Raw genomic sequence first — 27,046 nt, 5'->3', positions numbered from 1 at the left:
ACAATCTATTAACATTATCTGATATTATCAGTGTATTTCACTGATAGCTTTCTCCAGCTGGAATAAAGAGCTATTAAGATTTTTACCTCACAGGAATTCAGACAAAAGGCTTTGTGATTATATTTATTCTTTTTTTGCCCATCCATGCACTGAATGAAGTCACTGTCATTGCTTTTGTGTATGTTAACTACAGCCTGACTCTTCCCATGTCTTTTTTGTTTGCTATTATAGCTTTTGACAACATTCACTTTTTAATTAGAGCCCCTTTAATTAAATAGAAGAAACTAAACCAACACAGCGAGTACTGATGAATAATTGAAACGCACGGCCCAGTGTGTTAGACCTACATCCTGCCAGGTTAGTTCTGGCCTCGGTGCCCTTCCTAAACTGTTGTGCTACAGACTAGACTCCTGTGTCTGTCCTCAGTGTTTCTGCGGCAGCACCCCTGGAAGGCAAAGGCACAGCGCTTGAGATGTGTGTTTTGCTCCACTGGGCACAGTTCTCCTGTCCTTCCTTCTCCAGCCGTTTTCTCTGCTTTCTGTCTGGTGGCTACAACCCACTGTACTCTGGAGTGCAGGCAAAGCAGCTCAAGGCACTCCAGTGTTTTTGGTTTTGCAGGTTTTTTGAGGGAAGTTCACCTTTTTCCTCTTAGCTTAATACCTTCAAGTCAGCTGACGCTGTAAATAAATTGGCAATCTTGTAGAAGTAGTAGACACTGAGTATTTTGAATGACAGAAAAATGATGCCCATGGGGTAAAGATTAGGGTTATCTTATAAAAATAAGCAAAATCTGTGTCATTAATCTCTGTACGGTAAATCTTACTTCTAAAAATGGGGCCGAGATTCTCCAGATTAACCTAAATCCTCCTTTATTAAGTTGTTGGGACAATAATCTTTAAACCTCTTAAATTTCAAATCTTTGAAAAATGCAAAAGCTTGTTGAGTATTTCAGCATTCCACCTCCACTCAGACTTATTGTGTGACCAAGGCTTTAGTGAAACAGCTGGCATGTTCCTGTGAAAGAGAAATGGTAGAGCAGTGAGCAGATGGAGGTAAACCCGTGAGCTTCTCTAGTGTGTTGTTCAGGAACTTTTTTTTTTTAGCCCCCAAAAAATTGATCAGTTCTTCTGAACTAATGGGGTTGGCTAGTTTGTTGAGGAGGGGTGTCTTAAAACTGCAATACTCTTGGCCTATAATAGAGATTTGCTGCATCCCTGTATAGACCTCTCTGGTCTGTTTGGCTGGGATACGGCAACCAGCCAACAAAATACGAAAAATGGCTAAAAATTGTTTCTTAGTACCACACATACTCACAAATGTCCAGGGCAAGCAAGACATCTCCTCCTTTCTCATTATGTTTTCAACAACACACACTTTTCAGTAGCTGTGTTACCAGTTGTACCTGCTATGTGATAGCTGAAAAAAGCTGCAACATGGAGAGAGCCACAGACTGCAGCCCCAGGAAGAAAAATTGCCCATACAAACATCTTTTTATAGTTCTGCTGCTCCTATATGCCTGTGATACTGCTCTCTGGGAACTGCTAGTGAAATAGCGTCACCTTTGAATGGATGAATGGGCTCTGGCACAGACCGTGATTGTTAGACATCAAAAAAAAGAGCTGACAGCCTGCATCTGTGAAGGCAAACGTAGGTCAGCTTTGACTTTCAGCACTCTTCTTGCCACCGTAGTCCTGCTCTCTTTCTGCACACGCCTTGGGGGCATGTGGGGGTTGTTTTGCTGGTGAAGGTTATGCTGTTAATTATTGTGAGCAATGTGTGTAAAACCATTAAACCCGGATTTTGCATTTGATTCCCATTAAATATTTGACAAGTTTTAGTTTAGGGTATTAGGGCATGCAACAAAAATTTCCTAGAGGGGGAGATACTCTTCCCATCTCCTTGTTTCCTTCCCATTCTGTTTCCTCCTCTCACGCTCACCTGCCTGTGGGAGGAGCGCTGTCTTTCTCACCTCACCAGACAGCCTGGCCTGGAAGGCAGGAGGCTTTTGGGAGACAAAAAATTGCTTCCTGTGACAGGAGGCAGAGTGTTTGTGACACGCGCCTGTGCCCTTGCTCAGAGGTGGTGCAAATACCTGTTGACCCGTGCAGTGTTGGCAGTGAAGACTGGGACATTCCGGTTGCATCTGGCTGCTCGTTTATATGCTACATATTACTGGAACTGTGAAATCTCTCAGGCCCCAGGTGTCAGTGGCTGATTGTGAGATTTGGCTGATACAGATGAGTGACACCTGAAGGGTCCTTGAGGACTATTCTCCATTATTTGGACGTGAAAGATCAGAGGATTTTTGCAACCCTGGTTTCAGCTGCTTCCTTTGAAGAAACAATGAAGAAGCTTTCAGGGCCCATTAAGCCCGGAAAGAGCGCGGTGCTACAGAGGTTCCAGTTCAGGCAGCGGGCACAACTGCCAGGTGAAACTTTTACAGCCTTTGCTTTGGCACTGCAAGAATTGGCATCAGCCTGTGCTTTTGGGTGTTGGCAGGAAGAGCTGATCCTGGATCAGCTCATTGACAAAGCAGCAGACTGGCGAATTCGGGAGGAGCTCTTGATGCAGCTTGGTAGCTTGACTCTGGCCCGGGCAGTGGAGCTGGGATCACAGATGGAGAGAGCGTTGCAGAAAACTTGCCCCAGGTTTATTTCAGTTCTGACAAAGCAGTGGGAGAGCTGGAGCGGCAGTACTAGAATGTGGAAGATAAGAAATGAGAATTGCTCTAATCAGTGGTACTGCTGGGGACAAAAGAAATCCCTGGACCTGACAACAAAATATGACCAAGAGAAGCAAAATCAGTTTATCCCATCTTGTCACAGCCCGGTGTCATCTGCACTGGTTATGGGGAGGCAGCAGTTGGACTGGCAACTGAGATGTCCCACCACTTCAAATACAAACCATGGGAGAGCCAGGAAGTTCCAGGTAGGCTGTTGATTGCAAAGTGACTGGGAAAGAGTGGCAGAAAACTAAACAAGGGCACCTGGGACCAGGTTGTTCAAACTGTGGGTCTGTTGCTTATACAGAATCCCAACTGCAGTCCTACAGTACTTGAATGCTTAAATAAAAACCTTCCCTCCCTGGAATGAAAGTATTGGCTGCATGGTGTTACGTACTATGACTTTTGCTTTTTATCTTCCACAAGACTTAAATCTTGCATGAAGGCTTTTGGTGAGGTCTTAACAATTGGTGAAAGTGGTGTCTGCACAGGTTCTGGTGTATCGATGTGTTGGCTGGAGGCTTCTACAAAAAAGCTGGTAGAGATATAATCTTATTAATGGAGTTTTGAACTTGACACTGGAGGAGGCTGTCTACTGCTTGAAGAAAGTCTTAACCCTTTATAACACATAGGAACAGAGCTCATTTCTGTAAGAGCTAAGATTTGTGGAAACCTCCACTGCTCCATAGCCATTGTGCTTTGGAATATAATGATTGTGTGATAAAGCATCGGATTTATAGATATATCTGTAAACAGAGGTCATAAATAATGACATATAAGGAGGGGACAGGCCAATGGGCATAATAGATTTTAGTCCATACCTGGAGGTACCTGTGAAGTAAGACTGAGTCATAGAAGTTCTGCTGTAATGTATCTCTGTCCACAGTATTCTGCTCCATTTTAGTCTAAACTTCCTACCTCTATATAGTGGCAGAAGATAGGCTGGTTTGGTTGGTTGTATTTTTTTCCTTTTTCATGAAAAGACATATAACATCTTTGATACTGACAGTCACCCGATACTTGATTTCCCTCTGGTAGGTCAGTGGAATTATTTATTTCTATAAGTTAATAACAGGGTTGGGAAGAAGGGAAACAATGATAAAGAAACCTGATGGAGCCAGATTGAAGGACAGTTGTTAGCAGGAGTGATAGTAAAATAAGAGAACTCAAAGCGTGGTCTATGTGAAATTGGGCTCTTTTCAAACAAAGTGATTATCACTGGGCTGCACAGAAGCAGGCTGAAGTAGCCTCCCTTTTAAAGACTAGGGGTCAATACGATTTGTGAGTGGTTTTAAGGTGTCTCTCCCTGTGCTGTTTGGTTTGTCCTTGCTCAGTTCTGTGCCATGAGCTAAGCAGAAAAGCTGCATTCCCTCGCAGCTGTCCTGTCTTCCCTAAGGCAATTATTTATGATTGTCTACCATGATGTAATTAAAAGTTTAGGCTGTCCTGAACAATTGAATATTGTACATTTAATGCCCATTGTTAGTGCTATTCTTGACAGGTAATGAAAAAAAATGATTGAGGGTTAAAAATGTCTGGTGCTCTTTGCATGTTCAGCATTAAAGCAAATGAAAGGGCTGAGTAAAGAGAAATGAACTGTACTGAGAAGCAGTGTGACCTTGAGTAGTGCCAGCCGGATCTTCAAAGCCTTGGAAATGTATGATTTGCATTTTTTTGTTTCCTTTTAAATGTTACTTGATCTTTGTGGTTAAGAGCAAAGTTGAGCTTTGTTTTGTTAACTGAAGTTTACAGCTTTTTGGATGTTCATGCAGGTCTGTGTGCAGTTTTTCTTGAACTGATCTTAACACGGTATCAAATGAAACACAACTTTTGCAAGATTTTTTATGATCTGGTGATGGTTCTAAGTCAGTGCTGGGCCAAGCAAAATCACTAGGTTGGAGGCTATGTTCCTGATTCTCCAGTGCTGAAAGCTGGATTTCAGCTTAAAATGCACGTCTCTTTGTTTGAACTAATAAGCTTCCAGGTCTTTCTGTGTATTCAAGTTAGCACTGGCTAAATGAGAAATTGTGGTATGGATGGAGTGACTGGATCTTGCTCACCACTGACTCCATAATCCCTCTTACATGGAGTGGGAATTTGCTAATACCTAGGCAGATATACAGGCCAGTTTGGGAGCCTGGGAACACACCTGAGGAATGAATGACTTGGTATAAACACACCTAGTCCTGCTCACAGCCCTGCTGCCCTGGATTTTCTTCTGCAAGACCTTTTTCTCCTTTCTGCACATTGCCAAGTTGGAGAAATTGTGTGTGGTGATTTATCACAGCTTCTCCCACCTCCTCCAGCCTTCTCTCTTTCCTTACAGTATGGAAAACTGGATCCTTCCCACTGAACTAATGAGTGACGTATTCTAGAAGTTAACGCTTTTTTGGGGCAGCAGACATGTATGACAGACCAAGGAGCAGTCCCTCCATCTGAAGAACTGAATAGATGTAATTGGTCCTGCTCATTAGGGATATATAACGCGCTCAGCCATTGGAAGAATCTTCACCATGCTGTCTGTTTTCCCATGAGATAGAGGCGCAACTGAGATTGTAGGGTAGATTGTGCCAAAGGACCTAGGATGTGGACAACTTCTGTCTTTTGCTGTCTTCTTTATCATATTGCAGTTTTGAGGCTTGAAATAAAAAAAATGAAGTGGTAAAGGACTGAGTGGTATGTGCCATCTTACAGTTTGAGGTCTTTTCTAGGCTAAGCAATGTCTTTCAGTCTTTTCTCATATGTCATTCATTCTAGACCACTCATCTCTTCAGTGGACATTTTTGGGCCCTTTCTGAGCTCTGCATCCAATATGTGGTTGCCTGTAGCTGCACAGAGCAACACAGGTTTCTTGTAGATCTGGGTTGCTACAGGAATTCTTTTCTTATGACTGCTCTTCTGTGTCACCTCAGTGTTAAAATGGCATATCCCCTTGGGCTTGTGTATCGCAGTAAAACTGAATAAGCACCTACAAGTTAATAATTACTGAATTAGAGGGCTACAAGGAGCCAAAAAAAAGGTCTTCTCATCTGTCCTTCCACTGGAGATCAGCATTACCTGTGTCATTCCTGTCAGATGTGTATCTAAACTGTCCTTAAAGTCAGAAAGTGATGGTGACTCTGTGCTATCCCGTAGGCAATCCATACCAGTTTTTTATTATCCATACTGTTGGTGGGTTTTTTGCTTCTCTAAACTTCAGTCTTTCTGCTTCTATTTAAATCCCTTAAATCTTGTTTTATCTGTCATACATTTGGAGGGATGGTTACCACCCTATGGCAGTACTTAAGGAGTCTTTTCACATTGTATGCTCTCTGAACTCCGTACTGTACTTTCAATCTTTCCTCTTAGCTTATTCATACTAGATAAATGTTTTTATTTAAAAAATTTTTCAATTATTATTATTATTATTGCCACTTGCTCCATGTATCCCAACATGGGATACAAATCAAATTTTCTTGAAGGTTCCAGCTGAGGCCTTACCTGTGCCCAGGTAAGGTTCCCCATGCTACTGTAACTACTGTATCTGTTGTTTTAGCCATGTGTACTGTTGGGAGTGTCAGAAAATCGCTGGAAGCCAACTACATGAATGAGGTAGGAGTCTTGTGGCAAAAGCACAGTTGGTAGTTATGCTAACTCTTCCATGTATATCTAATCTAAATCAAATCAAGTGACATAAAATGAAATCATCACTGGGATGAAAGGTTCCTGAGAATGGGCAGGATCTCAGAGAGAGAAGGGGGCATTTTAGTCACAGATTCATACAACCTTTGTGGATCTGGAAATAAAAGGCAGGGCTTACATGACCTCAGTTCATCTCATGAGTCAGGACATTTAATTCCCCTTAGTCTTGTATTTACAGTGCAGCTCTGAGGTGTGGAGGTGTTACCATCATTTTACATAGGAAGAACGTGGCTGAAATCAGGTATCCAAGGTCGAAGAAGTAAGGTATTAAACAGGATACCGAGTACCTACACCAAAAGAGGCACCTGAATCACTTCTAAACCCCCACCAGCTGACTGGCTTGCACCCACATGTAACAGCATGCTGTTCACTTCAGCTTCAGTCCAGGTCTGAAAGCCTGGCAGGCACTCAACACACGAGGCGCGCTCCTTCTCACAGTGTGCCGTGGGGATGGAGGAAGGGTTGGAGCTTGAATAGGACCGGTGCACCCTGATCATGTGTTTCAGCTGCAGATCAGGCCTAGCACTGATGCAGTTCTGTGCCTATAGTGAAGGAGTTAACATACCTGTAAATAGCTCTTCTGCTTTCTGTTATGTGGGAGCAGAATTGGAAACAGTGAGCAAACAAGGTCTTTGCAAATGGCACAACTTCATCCGTTCTCTGCAACAGTGTTGCTAGCTAAATTCTTCTTGAAAGTTGTCATTTTATACAGATTAGCATGTTATTTGATCTTATCTGCTTTTAAAAGCTCATCCAGAAGTTTTCTCAGCCACTGTGGAGAGAGGAGGAAGGGAGTGAGCAGATTTTTGCCGCTGGAATATCTCATGTCACCCTCAAAAACTAAACTAAAATAAGAGGTGAGGATGCAGAGTTGTGCTGGATTCAGTTCACTTCCCGAACTCACGAACCAGACCTAGCCTGTCCTTGTCCCATGTCTGAAAATCATCCTTCCCATGTTCCTCATTTGACTGCTGGCTCCAGACCTGGTGCAGTCTGCTTGTGAGAGCTGCCTTTGGCTGCAGAGCCTGCCAACTGAGTTTCTGTTTGTGTAACATTAGCAAGAGTCCGGAGGCCAGGTTATACCATTCAGGACAACTGTGTAAGAAGCAACTACTCAAGGTCAGTAGGGGTAGTTGGGGAGAGGAAATCCTCGTGTATTTTGTGCATATGGAATGATATAGACCAGGAGTTAACTTGAAGATGTAGGGCAATGGCAAGAAAAGGAGGAAAAAAAGGCATCTGACCATCAAAGACCAGGCTGACTTTGCTAGCAAAGCTCTTACTTAAAGTTGTGCAGTTAGTAATGACAAGTCAGACTGAGACATATGAAAGAATAATGCTTTTATTATTCATATCTCATGATAGGGGTGCATGTTTAACTGGGTATCCCATTGAGCCCCATTAAACTCATCCCAGAGATACAGAAGAAACTACTATACTTTGCCTCTATATTCATTCTTTCTTCCTGCATATTTTCTTCCCCTTGATGGCCATCTTGCTTCTGCCTTCTCTTTGAGGCCATTCCTCCTTAACATGCAGTAAGAAACAGTTTACAAATGTGTTAGGTGCATTTCTGTTCTGTAAACCCTGTGAGTCTCCAGCTGATATATACACATACGTTTTAGTCATGTCTCTTTCCTTACTGCACTTGAGGTTTCCTCCTCTGTTTACATAGTAGTCTGTATGGGGAGACCTCAATCCGCAGAGAGGCATTAGACTCAACAGAGAAATTAAAAGATAAAAATAATGAGTGGAGGTTGAGATGGTTGAGTTCCTGGCTCCACTACATGTGCTCTGGTATGACTTGAGTGGGTCATTTACTCTGAATCTGTAAAATGAAGATAGTGCTTCCTCCATCTTCTCATTTTCCTCCCTTTGTCTTACATAATTAGACTAGAAACACTGTGGGACAGACACGCTCACCATGTTTATCCAGCACTTAGCACAATCAGGTCATAGGCTTTGGAGCATCGAGGAACTCAGCACTATGACGTGCCAAAGGAAGGGTGTTTGGTGTAATAACATCGCAACAGGGCTGATGAAAAGGAGCAGCAAGACCACAGATATATTTGTTCAAAAGCAAACAACATAATCAAGGGGGAGATGCAGTGGCTGAGTGTATTGGGCAATATGTGATGATGTTTCCAGCAATGGTGGGAGGAGGTCAAGAAAGGCAAGATTTTGTATCAGTTACTGCCTTGTATCTCCCAGACTTTGTATAGGCCCTTCCCTTCAAAGTGCTATTTTAATCAACAGTCTGAATTATAACTGTCTGCTGACTGATTTTCTTGATTAAACAAAGCAAGCCTGTGGTTCTAAAAATGGGCAGAGTGATTAGATTGAAAGAAAAACAAGCCATGTGCCTCATGACTTTGCACTTGACTTCCAGCTTCATTGCAGTCCCATACTAGAACACTGAATTGCTGGTCACAGAGGGAACATCAGTGGATGTCTTGTGCACACATACACTTAGGATTTCTTGAACCACTCTTTTGTCTTTAATGGAGTCTTTTTTCCAATAGCGTTCTTCTTTGGAGGAGTTTGCCCTGTCTTTAAAGTATTTGCTGTCCTTCTTCTCCTCTGATTCAGCATTCGCAAAGGCACTTAAGAAAACAAAATGGCTTCTGGAAAAAAGCATTGAACTTGAAAAAAGTAAATATGTCTGTGCTAAAATGTACTCACAAAAAAGTGATTGCAGCAAGTTTACAGTGGAAGGACAAACGACCACTGCACTCTCTGCCTGGTCTTCTGGAGCAGAAGTCTCCACTTTTTCACCAGGAATCCTGAAGGTTCCCACTCAGCAAAGTGTACAAGCATGTCCTTAAACTAACTGGGAGTGCTGTCTTTGTTTAGCAGAGAGTAGTAGATCAAAATGATCTTTTAAAGAGCATACAAACTTCCACCAGTAGGATGTTAGTCCTTGGAGCCCCCTGGTATGTGCAGAGCAAAAGAGTTCAGCATGGGCCCTGTCTTTGGAGGAGGATGCACACAGTTTCTGGGTTGGAGTTTTGTTCTGTTCGGAGCTGTGTGTTGGTTCTGCCAGACAGCTTCAACCTCATTTAAACACATCTGCCTTAGAGAAAGATCCATGGTAACATTTAGAGGCAGATGTACATTTGCCTGCGTCACTCTGAGGCAAGAGCTTCCCTTTGGCCAAGCAAGCTGAATTTTGATTTCAGCACAAAAAATGAAGGGGGCAAGGAGGAAGATTATCGACTTGTTACTACAAGGCAAACAAAATATACCCCTGTTTTCATTAAAAGAGAATCAGAAACCTAACAATATAAACTTTCATGCGTTGAAGGCAGAAGTACAATGAAGTAATATATTCCCTTTTAAATTTGCCAGCAGAGGGAGCACTGCAAAGCACTTAATGCAGGTTGGTTCAAAGAGCAGGGAAGCTGGTTGAGTCTGAAATTTAGTTGTTTACATTCCAGATTTTATCTGACATGTTGTTGTGTTGACCAAAAAAATTTATTTTTATTTTTCAGAACAGTAACAATATTAATTATTCATACAGTTTAAACTTTACATGTAAAAAATGAACCTACATAGTTAGTATAGGATTTCTTTTGGTAGAAATAAGGTGTCAGTTTTTAATGTACTTGTGAGAATAAATCTATAAATATTTCCACAACAGTTGTACCTGATACCTCTGCATTGATAAAAATGTATTTCTGATGCAAACTGCAGTTTGTAAAACTTAACGGAAGAAATAAACCACAAATACAAGGAGGCATGAACTTTTCAGATTTTTGCAATCCTGTTGTACAAATGACGTATCCTGCATACTTATCTTCTACTGAACACAATAAATCTTCATGCCTCTGCGTCTGCCAGGCAGTCCTTATCTGGCTGGAACTAAAGCCATGCTGAGGAATTTGTTTGTGAGACACTTGACCTGCAGCACAGAAAGAGGCTGGAATGCAGCTGGTATTTATCGAATGGAGTATTTCTATGTGCAGGCATCTCGTCGCAACCTCTAGATGGCACCCAGATTACACATTGCTACTGGAAACTGCTGCGCCTTGGCCAACATGTTTGATCTTGGCCAACACTTGTGCTGACCTGTGTGTGGTAGCAGGAGTGTTAACGTCAAAGGAGGGAGATAAGGTTTTTGGCTTTGGGCTAGAGAAGCTACGTGGAGTGCGCAGGCCCCTTGCTTGTGCCATTTTTCTGCTGATGCTGTCCTGTACTTAGCAAGTGTCATGAGACAGCATCATGATGGAGGCCCAGGTTTACCTCAAGGGCCAGGTTATGGGGCTGTTGTGTCAAAGCACTTGCCGAACAGAAACAGAGCACAGTCACTCAAGCTGGCAGGAGAGGAAAACACACTGAGTTTTTGGCAGTTATGATGCTGTTATGATGTTTCGATATTTCACTGATTCTGTGCATTGTTTTGCCATTGATTTCACCCCCTCTCCCTCTTGCCTCATCTGGCACTACAGCCTCAAGTGATGGTGGCTGCCAGAGCCTTTATGCAATTGCTCACGTAGTCCTGCTGATTTTGGAATTGCTTAACCATTTGGAGCCTTTCCAGTGAAGGCACTAAATACAACTAGAGCAAGACACTTATGCAGAGGGTGTCTGCATGTTGTTTCCTCATTCTGCTGGCTGTTAGTGTAGTGCAAGTTCTCATAAATAACAGAAATGGCTTTGAGATCTTTTTCCAGCAAAAAGTAGTGGCACTGTTTTGGAACAATATAAAGCTCATCCATCTGTTGTTGAAAAGGGAGTTAAGGTATTTTAGTGGCTTTATATATGAATGGTTTTGCATATAAAAAAGTTACAGCTTAAGAATGGAGTGCCCTGCAAATAGTGCTATTGCTGTGTATAGATGATTAACAAAACAACTGTGTCACCAAACCGTGAAGTGACTTAGTGCCAAGGTTAGTTTTGCATGCCTGTACATATCTGCACTGACTGAAGCAAGAACCTCCTGGGTAAGTTCTGCTTTTCTTATCCATCTGTGAATGTTGTTTCCTCCTGTGCAGTTGAGATGCAAACGTTTGTGTCCTGCATCTAAAATTGAATATGTTTTGCAAGTAAAATGTCATCATTCAGTGGTTAAAGAGCACTTCTCTCACTGCCTGCAGAGGATTTCATTTCTAGTGTCTTTCAGAGTGCCTGTTGAACTGCCATTTGTGCACAGAGCAGAATCAGTCTGAAGGTTCAGAACTGCTCCTAACAACAGAATCACTCTTCAGGAACTGAAACTTCTGTTTCCTCTCCATCCCAGGGCACATCTGGTGGAGCAGTCCCCTCCAGGCTAATCCTGACACCCACTCTTCCCCCTAACAGCACTGGGGGCACTTTTTCAGTCCTTGGCCTGGTCCAGGACCACTGTTTGACATTAATTGGTGCCCTTCAGACCTAGAATTTGTTTCCTCATTTCCCATGAGGTATGGAGGCATTTGTGGGGGTTCTGCTCCAGCTTTAATTGCGTAATTTTGTATAATACCCATTAAAAACAAATTATGAATTTGTGAGGGGTCACAGTACAAATATGCTGATATAGCTATGTTTGGAATGATATATGGACTGTATGGGATCTCTGCCCTAATCTTTTTGTAATTTAATTCATAATTATCCTTGGGGGCTGTTAGGCATCTTCATTACTTTGTTCTTACTTGCCTGAAGAGCTTGTATCACAGTTTATTGCCATCTGTAAATTTGTGTTCAGAACACTGTTGAAGAGGCAGAGCTGTCAGTGCTGAGCAACTGCTGCTGTACGCGCTGCTGTGGGAGCCAACTGCTCCCAGTTTGTGCTGCTCCATCATTGTGTGAAATGCCAGTCTGTGCTGCATTAATGCTGGTCATTTCTGGCCTGGTGATAGTGGGATTTAACATTATTAAAAGACTTCAATTACATGTATCACTGATTGCACACAGTAAAGGGCACAATGCTCTGCTGGTTACATGACTCATTTTGCCACTGTCATGCAATTTGGTTAGGTTTAATGGTGTGAAATGGATTTTTGGACTTGGTTTGAAGGACTGAATCCTCCCCCTCCCTCCTCCATGCAATTTGTATTTTCCTTCTTCTGTCAAGAAAATCTTATTGAGACTCCCTTTTGAAAATAACCCTAGTGCCTTCCTCTTTCTGCTTTACCCTCCATGTTTTGGAGTCTAGAATCAGAAACTCTGTGACATATCCTTTGATGTGACTGGGAATTCGGCTTCTCATATGAGGGCTCACACTTCCTCTGTGACAAAACACCCTGGTGGAGGTGACATGCAACTCAGGCCAGGGGACCTTGTGTTCTAGTTTGACAGCTGTCATTCACTTGTGGTTTACTTTGTTTATTTTTTTAGAAATGTCTTGCATTGTTCAGTATCTCAGGTTTCAGATTTTGAAATGTGCTGGTCGTTCTGGAATGACTGTTATCAAAACCTGGTTAAAGAGGCGTCCAGCATTAGGGTTAAAGTCTGCCATTTATATTTGTATAGCTTCTCATTCAATATATATTAATGGACTGAGGCTGGAATCAGCTAAATATCTTTGTTGAGTACCTTTGCAGAACTTCTGACAATTGCTGTACCTGAAGCTGACAGATGGCAAGTACTATTTTTACATCAGGAAAGCTTTCTGTGATTTCATTTTCTGCTTTAAACTTGAGAAACAGCCAGATGGTTAAAGAAAAGAAGACTAAGGCTCTCCCAGGGCGGCTTCCTGGGACAAAGACATTTCCTAATATTGACAGTGTGGTTTTGACCTTTTTGCTCAGCCACTGACTTGGATGTGCTCTGATAACTGATATATGTAGTGCTCCTAGTATAAGACTTCTGTCACCTTTAGTTCAGGCTTTCGTAGGGGTAGTATCCAGATATTCAAGTACAAAACTGTTCTGCATATATTTATGTCACATTTCTATAATTTGGACAGTAACAATTACTTCTCAGGTTTATCACACACACCTCCTCCTCAGATTTGAAGATGGATTCATTAGAGTTTTTAGATCTACTATCAAGGGAAAATTTCCATTTGATTTATTTTAATGTGAAATGTGTCTTGGTACTTGGCCACAAAAGAGATGGCCAAAAGTCAAGTTTTGGCCTCTGCATAATTACATGTTAAAACGAAAAAAAATATTAATCAATAAACATTAAGAAACAAAAAAAGAGAAAGACTTCAGGTCCATTAATAAATAAAATATCAAGTAGAACTTCCAAAGACATCAGTGTGTATTAAATTAATTGTGTTCTGAAGTCCCTTTTCTAATAATAATTCATGCTGCCCTGCTGCTGTGGGAAATCACAGCTAAATCATTCTTTTCTGTTTATTCACAGACCCCAGAGCCAGCTGAAAACTACATCAGTGAAGGAGAGTTTGAAGATGATCTGAATTCTTCTACCCCAAGCACAATAGAGCTAGAGATACGTGGATCCAGCCAAGAAACAGATGAAGATTATTTTGAGACCCAGTCACATCAGAGTGGGTCTTTGTCGGATGTTAAAACTGAGCCTTATGAGAGTGTATCAGACACAGAATCTGTTTCTAGTGACATAACTGGGGAAACATGCTTGGATCCAAACTGCCTTTTTACTGAAAAAAAAAATCTGTGCTGTAGTCTTCCTAAAGCAAAGGCAGAAACAGCCCTTCAGGAACTTAAGTGCTCAAGGCAACCAGAATTTACCCAGCAGGTGTGGTCAGAAGTGTCCTCCAAAATAAAAGCAACACCAAGTAAAACCGAATTTTGCATACAATCTGTGAAGTCAGAAGGTGAAGAATTGCATGATGAAGAGCTAACTTTAACTAGTGATATTTCAAACACGGAGAACCAAGTCAGTGAAGATGACATTATATCACAGATACATAGAAAGTTTGTAGCAGTATTGCAAAATAAAGCAGAGTTTGAAAGCAGTAAAGTGCAGTCTTGTGCCAACTTCATACCCATAGAAGATGGTGTTACAAGACAGAAGGAACATCCTGCAGTATTAAGCATTGCTTGTTTCAAAGCAAACTCAGAAAGTTCATTGGTTTTTCCTGAGGTACAAAAATTTTCCTTCCAGTCAGATGCAGCATCAAGTTGTAGTTTGCCTAATCTTCGTTTTGAAACAGATGGACCTAACCGTAAAAGTGACACCGGGACATCTGACTATAAGTGTGAATTAGATTCTATGTGCAGTATAAAATGCAGCAAGAGAAACTCAGTTGACAGTGAGGAAACTACAGGTAAAACGATAAAACATGAAGGTACAGAAACCATGTTGACATCAGAGTCATTCTTTTACCAGACCTGCTTCAACCCAAAATCTCAGCCACCACTCAGGAGGTCAGAGATTACAGAAGGTAAAACATGGCACAGCGTACCTGAAAATATCAGTGCTCAAAGCAGGACAGAATACATAGGGAACTGTATTCATCTGACAGACAAATTTAGATGGTCGTGTTCCAGAGTACATCTTCAAGGGCTGGATTTCGAATACACTTGGAAAAATTTAGGAAGGGTACCTGTAAGCCATGAAAAAGCAATAAAAATAGAAGGCAAATTTGATGTAGAAAGGTCTCTTCTTAATACTGACATAGACTCAAATGACTGTCAGCTTTCTCAGCCAGCAGGCTCTCCCCAGTGCGTTGATTATGATTTGCACTATAAATCAGAGATGTGTGGCCTTAGCCCAGAAGCAGCAGATACATGTGCTGATATCTTAACTTCTACACAGACTGATGCTTTTGTGTGCAATCTCAAACAAAAGGAGACTTCATCTGCCTTGGACTGTGAGCCGCTGATCAGAAATGCTGAAGAACTTATAAAAAGTCACCACTACAAAGCTGAAAGAGACCTGGAAGCAGACAGATTCACTTGTGATATTGATGTTCAGCCTGGCATTGGTGACACTGAGAACTTAGCAGATAGTCATGTAGCTTTTCCTCCTGTTGTGGAAAACAGAGATTGTGACTGTGCTGTAAACTGTGTTTCCATTTGTAGAACACAGCAGAAATGTTTGAAGGGTAGTGGCCTTGAATCTGAACTGTCAGGTATGAAGGTCGTGGTAGGGAAAAGATGGGTAGATGATTCTTCTAACCTCGACTTTGGTTGTAAAGTCCTGGAAGCCACAATGCAACCAGGTGGCAGCAGCACTGAGGCAGAGCACAAAGAGTCAATGCAGCAAAGTACAGGTTGCAAAACTGGTGCCTTAAGGAATCGTTCTGACCTAGTAACAAATGAACACCCTGCTCCTACAGGAAAGGATGAAGACAGTGTCTTTGCTGTTGAAATGACTCCCAGATCAAACTATATAGGCCAGAGAAGGCATTTAATGACTCTTCCAGAGTTAAAGCCTGGCCTAATTATAGTATCTGTAGAGCAGAAAGGATTACAGTCCCAGACACTGAATTATAACCTTCCTACTGAAGTGGTAACTGGACCATTGAGAAATGCAGTGAGCAAGGACTTGATGTCTCCTCATACCGTCAGCAAAGCTCATGATGAGCTGGAGAGAGTTCTGAGTGAAAGCTGTAGCTGTGAAGAACAGATTCTGGCCACCCACCTCATTCCTGGTGGTGCAGAGGTACTCCCTGGGAGGGATACAGCTGAAGAAAAAACAGAAGTTTCACAAGAGAAGAGAGAAGAAACAGATGCAGTTTCATCTTCAGGGTTAATCTATAGTAATTCCATGGTAACAAGTGCAAAAGTGGAATTTGAGAGTGTTACTGTACCACTGGACCATAATACACTTATTGCAGAAAGTCAGGCAGATCAATGTGAAGAAGCAGTCTTTAAATCACATAGCAGAAGTGGTGTGATGATCTCTGAGAAAGAGCCTTGCAGAACAAAGACTGGATTTGAAATAGAGAGAGAACAGCTCAGAAGGTCATGGGCTGAAATAAGAGATGACCAGGTGTCTAAGGAAGAGGAATTCAAAGTTCATCAAGGCGGAGAGGAAGGCTTAGATAGAAGTAGTGCAGTAACACTGGAAAGGTGCAATGTAAGTGATTTGTGTCAGGGAGATGGGGCTGATGCTGACCATCAAGGGCCCATCATCATCTCTGAACAAGCAGCAGGCAGGCAAGGAACTGAAGGCTGTAATGATTCAATGGAACAAATGGGTATTTGTGAAGAACCTTCTCCTGGTGAAGGAAAGGAGGGCTCTCCTGCAGAAGACACAGCAAGCCCTAGCAAAGACAGTACACAGAATCCAGATGTGTCTGATTACTTGAACTGTTCTGTGAAAAGGGAGATCCATGACGCTTGCGTGCTGGGCCTGGATAACATAAGTACCTGCAGCACTAACAGCGAGGAAATGGATGAGAATTCATTCCACATCCTAGGAGGTCACAGCAGTCTCTATAAAGCTGTGCAAAAACCAACAAAGAATGGGAATAATGGGAAAGCTTCCAGGTTTTTAGTATTCTCAAAAATGACATCTTTCAGGAAAACTAAGCCTGCCATAACAGAAAATCAGGGAAGTAGCAGCCTCTTTGGCACCAAGGCAAAGATGGAAGAACTGGGTGCTGGGAAAGAGGATGAAGACACTGAAAGTTTACAGTCTTTCAAAAGTTGTTCATCTGGTTCAGCCTTCCACAGGAAGGAAAGCTACACCTCTGAGTACTCTGATGACGATGATTTATTCTATGAGAGACCCACAGGATTGTTCAACAGAATGAGCCTGAGGAAGGCTTCTGGCTCTGGTCGGATCCTGATGGAAGATGTAGATACAAATTCAACTTCTCCCACACTGGCTGCTGTCAAATATGCTGAACAACAGATTTCTAGTTCATCTGAAAACAATGACAGTGAACCTGTGGAATACTCTGGGGTTAGAAAATCGTTCCCTGAAAATGAATACAAAAGAAACAAAACCCCTGATGGTAAGAAGTTCAAGACAAGGCTGGCCTTGGCACACAAATCCCTATCAAGCTTATTTGAATCAAAATCTCCAGAAAAGGAAAATACTGAGCAAAGCTCAAGAGTATCGCTGAAAAACGAAAAGGAGAAAGCTAGATTTCGCCAGAGCGCCTGGAAAGCTTTTCTAAAAAGCAAGGAGGCAGACGGACTAAGAAGGCCTGTCTTAGCAAGTTTATCACCAACACAGGAGAGTGCAACTAGAGGCCATGTAATGAGAACAACTTCAGTAGAGCGACAGGATAGTTCCAGCGGGCACACATTTTTTAAAACAGAAACAGGTAATGTCTCCTCAACAGACACCAACTATTTGGACACCTCTGTGGAACCTGTTGATGTCTCCTCACCTGCAGGTGTGTGGAGAAAACGAATACAGTCCCATGACCTGGGCATCAGATACTCACAGAGTTCAGACTGTGATGAACAACAGGAGGCTCTGAGCAACTGTTTAAATACTTCTCTAGAGGAATACTGGATGAAATCTCCATTTAGCCCCACAGACCTGCAGTCGTCATTTAGCCAGTCAAGTCCATCATGTCCCCAGCTCTCAAATTCTGATGGTAAAGACATGCCTTGTAGGCCCATGAGTCCTAAACCGCAGAGTCCACGATCCACGTCTCAACCCAAGAGCTTCCGTTATCCTGGAAGAATATGTGCCACTTCAATGATCTCTCTTGGGAACAGCTCTGCAGTTGAAAGCAGTTTGGAAGCTCCTGAGAGACCAAAAACACTGAAACCCAGAGGTAGTCTCTTACTTTCTGTACACTCGTTGGACAACGAATACCAGAGGGATGACAGTGGCATAAGCAGTCAGTCCCAGATCAGCTTCACCACAGCTGCTTCCATTAGTGACATGCTCCGAGATGAGGTGAGTTCTTGTCCGGGAATGATCAGATGGTGGTTTGCTTTGCAGAGTCTTTTGTTTTAATGTGGTTTAGGAATTCCAGTGAAACTCTTTAATGGCTTAGTGAACACATTGGTTAGGTGAGTGCATAAATATTTCTCTTTGTCTAAGTAGCACAATATTTTTCTGTTTCTGTTCAAGACTATATGAATTGATACACTCTTTAAGGGAGGATTTACCACAAAAAATACAAAGGAATGGAGTCATTACAACAGGGCTAATGCAGAATATGTTTCAGACAGATTAAACAGACATCATCTTGTGTTCAACTCCAGTTTTTAACTGGGTCTCTCCCTTCTGAAGATAAGGCAGAATTGAGCTTTGTAACTGGTGTATAGTACATAACTTTCTTGAAGTGAAAGGCAACATAGAAATCAATTCCCATTGCTAGCAGTCACTTTTTAAGAAGTAAAGTCTTTTTCTTTAGACAATAAATAACTGTCTCTTATAGTACCATGAATCTTTTGCAGTTGCCATAACTACCCTTTGATTGCCACTAGGATTCATTTTCTGTCCTTTCTACAGCAAACAAACAAAAAACCACAATGCCCTCATCAGCTTGAAGAAACCCAGTTCCCTCAACCTCTCCTCATCAATTCCCAGTGAAAGTTTTTTGGTTGATTGGTTTGTTTTTTCAGCTAATGCTGTCTGGAATCTAAAGAAGTGTGTAGGTGGCAGTTTGAGAAGTGAGGGCTGTAGTACTGCAACTGCTGAATATTATGTTTTCATGGGCATCAGCTTAACTTACGAACTTAATACTGGAGACCACATGGTCTCCAAACAAGAGGCTGCAGTGTTACACCAGCCTGGGAAAATGCAAGATACTTGGACTATACACACAGTCAACAGAGGAAGCCTCTCAGAGGATGAATAAAATTGTTGACCTGTAAATGACAACCCAAAAGAGCATGTAGAAAAGAGTGGAGAGATGAAGCATGTGTCAAGCCTTGCATAGGCAAGACCACATCCTATAATATAACCATTAGGAGCAAATAAATAATTACTTAATTGCTAGATTAAATAATTTGAAGAAAACCATGAAAACCTTAAATGGTATCTAGGACATATAAAACCAGTTGGATTTTCCCAGTTCTTCTGGAGGCTGCAGAGTATGATATCTGAAATTGGATAAATCCAGCTGGAGCCTGGAAGTTAATGCAAATGCCTCAGTTTTCAGGACACAACATCTCATCTATTAAAGCAGATGGGGCTTTTATTTCCATTTTCATGACATTCTGGAATGAAGTAGAACTGCATCATGGGTTTTGTAAGTGAAGTTGTTTTTTCAAGAATCTCTGAAAATAGAGCAGAGATGTTGGGCAAAGTATGTTTGCACTGTTAAGTCTTTCCAACGTAATTAGTATCTAAACACTAAAGACAGTCTTCTGTTTGTTGCTGAGTAAAAAGTTCATAAAATTAAGTGTAACAGTGGATTTGAAGTAGTCTCTTTCTGTTCCACATCAGTAAAGACACTATTGCAAAACAAATGCATAATTGTGAAGTTTCTTGAGCTCACTTCTCAGTGTCCCCTCCACTACAGGGATATGTATATATCCCCCAAGCCCCAGACAGGTACCTTTTATTCAGCTTTTTCTGTGCTATAGTGCTGTACCAAAGTGTACCAAATGGATCAGCTTGTCCCTGATGCCTCTGGCTGCCACACTGGTAAGTGACCCTGCGAGATGGAGCACAGAGCAGCCCCTCTTTTGTTACCTGCAATGATTAACATTCTCCAGGTTATATCCAGGACAAAGATTTTATGCTGAAACCAGCAAGACAGAGCAGTTACCAGTTTGCCAATGTGGCAGGGCCTTCAGGAAATATTTAATTAGTCTGTTTGTGGCATGATTTTACTTACATAATTGTGTTACCCAGCAAGCAAGAGCCAGCTGTCCTAGTATGTCCCATGTCTGTGCAAGTTCTCATCCTTCCTCCTCTCCCATATGATGGGGTTAGGAACCGAATACCAGCAGGACACGCTTTCCTTTCTGTGTAGCATCTAGTAGATAAGGAATGTTTCTAGACGGCGGCATCTCTCGCCACCGGCAAAGAATAATTGATCTGGGAGTGTTGGTTAATTGAGGGTAGATAGAAGTGCCTGCAGTAGTTTCAAGGTGGTTGTATTTGGGTTCTTCAAATGAACAGTGAGAAACTGGAGAGATCCTGTTGTCGGGACACAGCATTTTCTTGGAATGAAAAGAGACTCCTGAGATGATTCATTCCTCAATATTGTTGTCTCTCACCTTAAATATTATTGATTCTAACACTGCTGCTACCTGGAGTGGTAGTTAGATGCCTCAGGACATGCTTAATTTTAAGTTGTTCCTGTATAAAAGCTGTAATTTTGTGCAACCACTCGTTAAAAGCAAATGAGAGTGAAGTGCAAAGCTGTGTAATTCCTCACTTTCAGCCTAACATCAAGGAAATAAAATGGATAGCACAAAGAGCACATCAGGAAGCACAGAGCTCAATATATCAGACCTGCAGGCATCTAGGAAGCCTTTTCACATTGTGTAACTGAAGTACAGTTGAAAAGCACAGACAGACAAGACTGGTCATTATTCTATTTTCAGAGACACTGTCTGTCTTTGTAAATAATATTATACAGACAGAGTGACCTAAATCCCAGTAGTAATGTTATTGTAATAAGCCATCTAGAATGAGGGTGAAAAGGGCATTGTCCTGTGCAGAGGGAGTGTCTATTACACTTTAAAAGGACAGCAGAGCTGCTGCTTTGGGCTGGAGTATCCCTAAGCCTATGGAGTAGGCTGAGTAGGCAGGCTGGTTTCGGCCAGGCAGTGCTCTTGGGAAAGTGTTTTCTTCTGAATACTTCTGGGGCTGGATAACTGAGCTTTACCATCTTCTGTTCAACCTGACCTGAAGCAAACAAAATTTCCAGCCAACAAACCCTGTGTTTTCACCTGCTGTTTGTGAAACAGGAGTCTAAACAGCAATGTCAAACACCACCTGAAAAGAGGCCAAATGAGAAATGGCTTCCTCATCGCAAACGAAGGCTCCCCGAGGTTCCACCATCCCCACACCCTATCTCCACCCTTGAGAGCAAAGCCTGGAGGCTCACCTTCCTTGCTCCAGATGAAAAATCCAAGGAGATTCCAGAGAGGAGAAGGAAGAGACCTAAACCCCTCTATAAGTGCTTCAGCTTCGATGATGTTTGGATGGAGAGGAACCAAAAAAGGAAGCTAGAGAAGGAGACACAGCCAGAGAGAGGGATTCAATTGCAACACCTCCCAGAGGATCAGTTAAAAGTAAGAAACCGTGCACCGTCCTCCTCGTTCTCTGGCACTGTCTTCCTCTCTGCTCCAGCTGCTTCTTTGTACTGTCGTCATATTCCTGTCCTTGCACTTTGTCTGGTACCAGTTCTGTCCGCTTTTCTTTGGACCTGGTAGTCTGTGGAGGCTGATTAAACACTAAATTGGTCCAGAAGTGATGATCTCTAAAGACGGTGAGTTTTTCAGTTGATGTAAGTGAGCCCTGTGCCATGTTGGCCAATAGGATGTGACAGCATTAGGTTGGTCTGCAAGCTGAAAGATAAGGAAGGCCAGGACAAATCAAAGTTGCCTTAAATCAATATAAATTAAACTGATGAAATCTCATTCTGTGCCCCATGGCATTGCTGGATAACTTTAAAAAGGGACTTCTGATATACATTTCTGTTCTGTCTGAGACAAACTTCACCCTTCCAACTGAGGCAAATTTCTGCTGTGAAATGCTGGAGAGAACATTGCCATGGGAGTTTTAGCTACGAGTATTCCCTCCACTGGGGGAGACACTTAGGTCAGCATTATGATTGTTTGTGGCAAACTTTGTGGCTGTTGTGACTCACACTGCTGGCATCTGTTATTCTTGGATCCAGAGATAAGGTCTGTTCCCTTCAGGGAGCACCACAAATTTGTATCTAAGGGCCAAATTTAGCCTTCACACATAAAAAGAACTTCTGAGGAAAAAGGACGTGAGATAGAGAGACACTCCATGGCAGCATCTCATGAAAATATGGAGGAAGCTTCTGAGTGAGCTTGAAATCAAGCAGCAGATATTCCAATAAAAGCTTTCCTCAGGGTTTTCTGTTTTGGTATGTTATCAGTGTTTGTTTCCCTTTCTCTCTGTTGTCCTGGTTGCCTGTTTCTGGTTGCTTTTGCATCAAAACGACAATGTTTGAGGGGAGCTGAGGGCCTGGTCCTGTCACCACTTCAACATGCGCTTGGGTTTATGCAGATGAATAGTTCTGTGGATGGTGAGGGGGGGAACATTCATGTGACACAGCTCAGCTTGTCCACCGTGGTTTGCTGAGAGTAAACCTGCTGCCTCCTACCTGTCTGCCTGAGAGAGCCTCCTATCCGAGCTGGCGGACACCTGGGAGAGAGCCCAGCCAATTCCAGAAACAGCGTTTCTGAAAAACTGCCTGCTCTTCTCCCTCCCTCAAGAAAAGGGGCTAAAAATCTGTGCTATTTTGTATTCGTAGGGCTCTTCTAAACAAAACGTTGCCAGTTGATGCTTGGATGAGTGCTGGGTATGATTTTGTGATGTGTTGCCGACTGTCAGCTCAGTGAGAATGCTTCCTTGGCTCAGCCCCACTACTACCTGTGTGTTGAAGGCAATGAGTAATGAGTTGTGTTACTTTTCCATCTTGTTAAGAGTTCTGAGTGTGCATCGCTGTAAAGGCATGAAACAAGCTAGGGAAAATGAATCTCTGTCTTACACAGGGTCTGTGAGAAACAGAAGCCAGTAAAACATACTAAAAATAGTTCTTATAATTTCGTGTCAAGCATGGCTAGTGATGGAAACATGGCCCCTGCTGCAGGGTGTGTTAGCCAGCACCGAGACCATTAGTGCTCTCGAAGAGGAGCGACCAGTTACCTCCATCGCTTCCCCTAGAGCCATCAGACTACACAGCTTGAGTGCTGCCTGTTTTGCTGATTGACCACACATCTTGATGCTGCTAGAAAACAGATTCTCCTTTAAGCATTTCCACCCTTTCTTTTCTGGTGCAAACTTAGCCCTAGATTGTGATCAGCTGTGTAAGGAATCGCACCTGCCCTTGGGCCCATTGAAGTCCTCTCACTTAATATTAGGAGGCCTTAGTTTTCTGGTTCATTTTACTTTGGGTAGCAGAGGTGAGTAGAAGATATTTAGTAGCTCATAGGTAGATTTGTTTTTTACTGTTTCCGTTGGCTTAAGTGTGTTGTGTAGGTTATTGGCACTTTTTGTGGGCAGGATAAGAGGGCACTATACTGAGTTTTATTGGGAGAACTGCTGGGATTGAAGGGCTGTTTCCCGTGTACCCATACAACTGTGTTTCTTGGCCTATATTTTTTTGTAATAGTCATCACATAGTTTCTTTTTTTTCTGTTGTGTTTCATTCTGTCTTTGTAATGCTCTATTCCTGTATTAATGCTGGCTCATTTATATACCCAAATGTGGTGGGAGTGCTGTCACAATCTGCAGTGTTTGAGGGCAGTTTTAGAAGGATGCTACATCCTTTATTTAAAAGAAGAAATAAATTATCACAATAGAAGCTTTGTAAGATGTTCATTGTCTGTTGTGGTGTTGTGACTGGAACAAAGCAACTGTATGGGGCTTTAGAGATTTGAAATTACAATTCTGATGTTTTGTGACACACGTCTGCCTTAGGATGTGTGGCTTCAGTTATAACAAGTTGTATTGTGTTAAGTCAAGATCAGGTCAGCATACAAGGTGATGTAATGCTGCAGTATTGTGAAAACAACTTAACAGGTCACACCAGGGAGGAATAGAAAACCAGTTCTTGATTTTTTAAGTGCTGATTTGTGGTACTAGCGTTACCATTCAGATCAACATACACAAATGAATTGGGTGGCAGTAAGCTATTCTGAAGGCTGGGATTCAGAAGGAGGTGGGAAGTCAAGAAACTACTTTTAAATTAAAAAAATAACTACTTGAAATACTAGTCCTAAGCAATTCTATATACTGGTCTTTGTTTTGCTTGGGTCTGGTAAGCTGTTCATCTACTTTAAATGGGAACAGCCTGTGTAAATCCCTAGAGTCAAACTCAAAGCTTGACCCAGCTGTCCCTTATAATGAAATGCTACCAGTAACAAGCTGAGCAGCTTCTGATCTTGTACCTTAAAGTGTTAACATTTAACTGGTCCTGGCAAGCCTCTGCAGGAAGCCCCCCCAAAAGTGGAAGAACAGAAACTCACAGGGCTGTGGATGAATCTGTTTCCTTTTGCTTGGCCATAGGCTTTGCACTTTGCATGGTGATGGGTTTTGTGGTATAGCTTGGGGTCCTCTTACTTATTTTTAATATGATATAAATTCCCTAGCTGGAGCAGACACAATGCCCCAAAACACTGATATGCGTAACGGCAGTGGGCTCTGTTTTGAGAACTATTTTTGCAAAAATTGTTTTAGTGATGTCTATGAACTACCTATCTACTCATGTTGTGCTCTTTCCTATTTTGACAAAAAGTTTAAACCTGACTGTTAAACGTTATGCCTCTCCAATGCACAGCAACAGAAACACAAACACAGCTTCTATGGACATTTGTTAGAGCACAGTTTCTGTACTGCCAAATTAGAGAGATTCCTGAAAGGCCCATCAGAGGACTATACCCAGAGGGGGTATGGTGTAGAAAAAGCTCTCTGTTCTATTTTGGAACAGAAATGAGAAGCAGTGAAAAATAGATCTTTAGCTTATTGTCCTGAATGTGACTCTTGGAAATCTGTTTTTTACCCCATCTGTAATAAGAAAAAATTAAGTTTTGCTGTGAGCTACAATGGTTATGAGCACTGTGGGCACCTCAGATACACTTGAAGAGTGTAATGAACACACTTTGGAGAGGGGATTGAATGAGATAATTTTCCCCCTGTTTACCTGACAAGGCACAGACACACAACAGGGGTAAATGTCTCTCGGGACTGAACTGGTGTATGTAAGAGCACAGACATAACCCACTTCAACCTGTATCAGAAAATGGAGAAGAAAGGGTCTTTACTGTGCCCTGGTTGCTCATTTCACCTCCCTTCCCTGTAGGTTGGGGAAAACCCTGCCCACATATTACCAACATATCTGAAAATGTTTCTTCTCCTGACTTTGGGTGGTGCAGGCCTGGCTCCCCTGCTGGAGCAACCAAGTGGTGCCTGTACCTGAAATTTGCTGTGATTTCCTGGAGATTAGCAGGAATGAAGCCTGCAGTTTTTATGGTAACAGCCCTAAGGCAGTATTCTGCTTCCTAGTCTCACGCAGGACACTAATGCTTTCCATCACCTTTCATGTAAATAACCTAGACTTTACCCTTGGCATTTTCAGAGCTGTAGCTCAGTGAGTTGCCTGTTCTGCTTGATTTCATTGTCACTGGAAGAGCATGTGCTCCCACTGGGGCTTTGTTGTGACTTTTCTAGACAGACACTGCTCAGGTTAATTTGAACAGGGTTCATGCTGTCCCTCGGGAGGTGATGCTTTGTGCCAAACTATTGGCTGTGTTCTCTTTGTTTAAGGAAAGTTAGACCAGGAAGATTAAAGCAAGCCAGGTACAGAGCAGCAGCATGTGGCTATTCAGGGGGCTTAGTTTGCTGTTTTGATTTGGAAGGATGTTTTGACTAATTGCTGTCTGCTAAGGAAGAAGCTTCAGCATCAAGGCTAGAAGCAGCATTTGTGCTTGTGGGACATAGTGTGGGCTGATAGGGCGAAGGAAAGATCCTAAATAAACTACTGCACCTTGATAGCCTGAATTCTTGATTCAGTGAAGGATGAGTATGTTGTAACTGGGAGGCGACAAAGGAGGTGACAAAGGACGAGGCGACAAAGCTGGTGAGGGGCCTGGAGCACAAGTATGATGGGGAGGGGCTGAGGGAGCTGGGGCTGGAGAAAAGGGGGCTGAGGGGAGACCTTCCCACTCTCTGCAACTACCTGAAAGGAGGTTGTAGCATGGAGGGGGTTGGTCTCTTCTCCCAAGTAGCAAGTGATAGGACAAGAGAAAATGGCCTCAAGTTGTGCCAGGGGAGGTTCAGATTGGATATTAGGAAAAAATTCTTCCCAGAAAGGGTTGTTGGGCACTGGAACAGGCTGTGTGTAGTATCTTGCCCAGTATCTTGTGATTCCATCCTGAAGTGGTGTGGAAATATTAGTCCTGTTTCCATACATTAAACAGACATTATTTCTGTTTCAGGGTGGATGAGAGGAGACAGAGAACATTAAAGGTTTCTTAATGTGGCAAGATTGGCAGAAAATATTGGTTTTGACACAGAGACTGAGAACAACCTTGTTTACATTTTGGATTTTGTTGATTTTTTTTTTCTTTTTTTAAACTTGAAGTGAAGGTCTGCATGAGAGAGTGGGTTATTCTGTGGGTGGATGGTGTATCTTTATGACAGTGGTTTGTATGTTTGTGTGGCTTCTTAAATAGACAAAAAATCTTGTATTTTTTTAATTTTAAGCCTGATTTACTGAGGCGTTTGAGGCAATGAGTTGTGTGTATATATTTATATGTTTTTCTTCCTTAAACCAGCAAAATTTATTAATTCAGTGAGATCTGACCATGGTATAAAGTTTTCAAAGTTTCATAAAGCTCTGTAAGTTTTGTAAAATCCATCAGACAGGTAGAGGAAGGAGCGAGAGATCCTATTTGTACCTCTAACTGAAGAGAAGAATTTTGTGGTATCTACATGGTACATGGCTGGGGACTGGTGCCAATACATCTCTGAAAGGAAAAGCTTTATTTACATGTTAAATACCAGAATAGCAGTTTTTAGCCATACAGTTGTAGGATGCTTCTGCAGCTGAGGGCGTGACTTGTTGGGATGATCTGCTTCACCCTCCCATGAGAGACACTTCCTAGGAAAGAGTGAAACTTTCTGTGAATGTAGGTTTGTGTAGTAGTGTGTGAAGAATGA

At 42.2% G+C, this 27,046-nt stretch overlaps 1 protein-coding gene across 1 annotated transcript in view; it reads left to right on the top strand.

Annotated features, from left to right (window-relative positions):
- ARHGEF4 (Rho guanine nucleotide exchange factor 4) overlaps positions 1-27,046 on the top strand; it is a 202,503-nt gene that overhangs the window by 72,021 nt on the left and 103,436 nt on the right. Inside the window, 2 exon segments of the mRNA XM_005509601.3 lie at positions 13,694-18,121; positions 21,097-21,423. Of these exon segments, the coding sequence (XP_005509658.3) occupies positions 13,694-18,121; positions 21,097-21,423 (4,755 nt within the window).

Source organism: Columba livia, chromosome 9 (assembly GCF_036013475.1).
Source record: "Columba livia isolate bColLiv1 breed racing homer chromosome 9, bColLiv1.pat.W.v2, whole genome shotgun sequence".
Taxonomy (NCBI): domain Eukaryota; kingdom Metazoa; phylum Chordata; class Aves; order Columbiformes; family Columbidae; genus Columba; species Columba livia.
The sequence above is the reverse complement of the archived record's forward strand: the minus strand, read 5'-3'. Positions and strand labels throughout refer to the sequence as shown.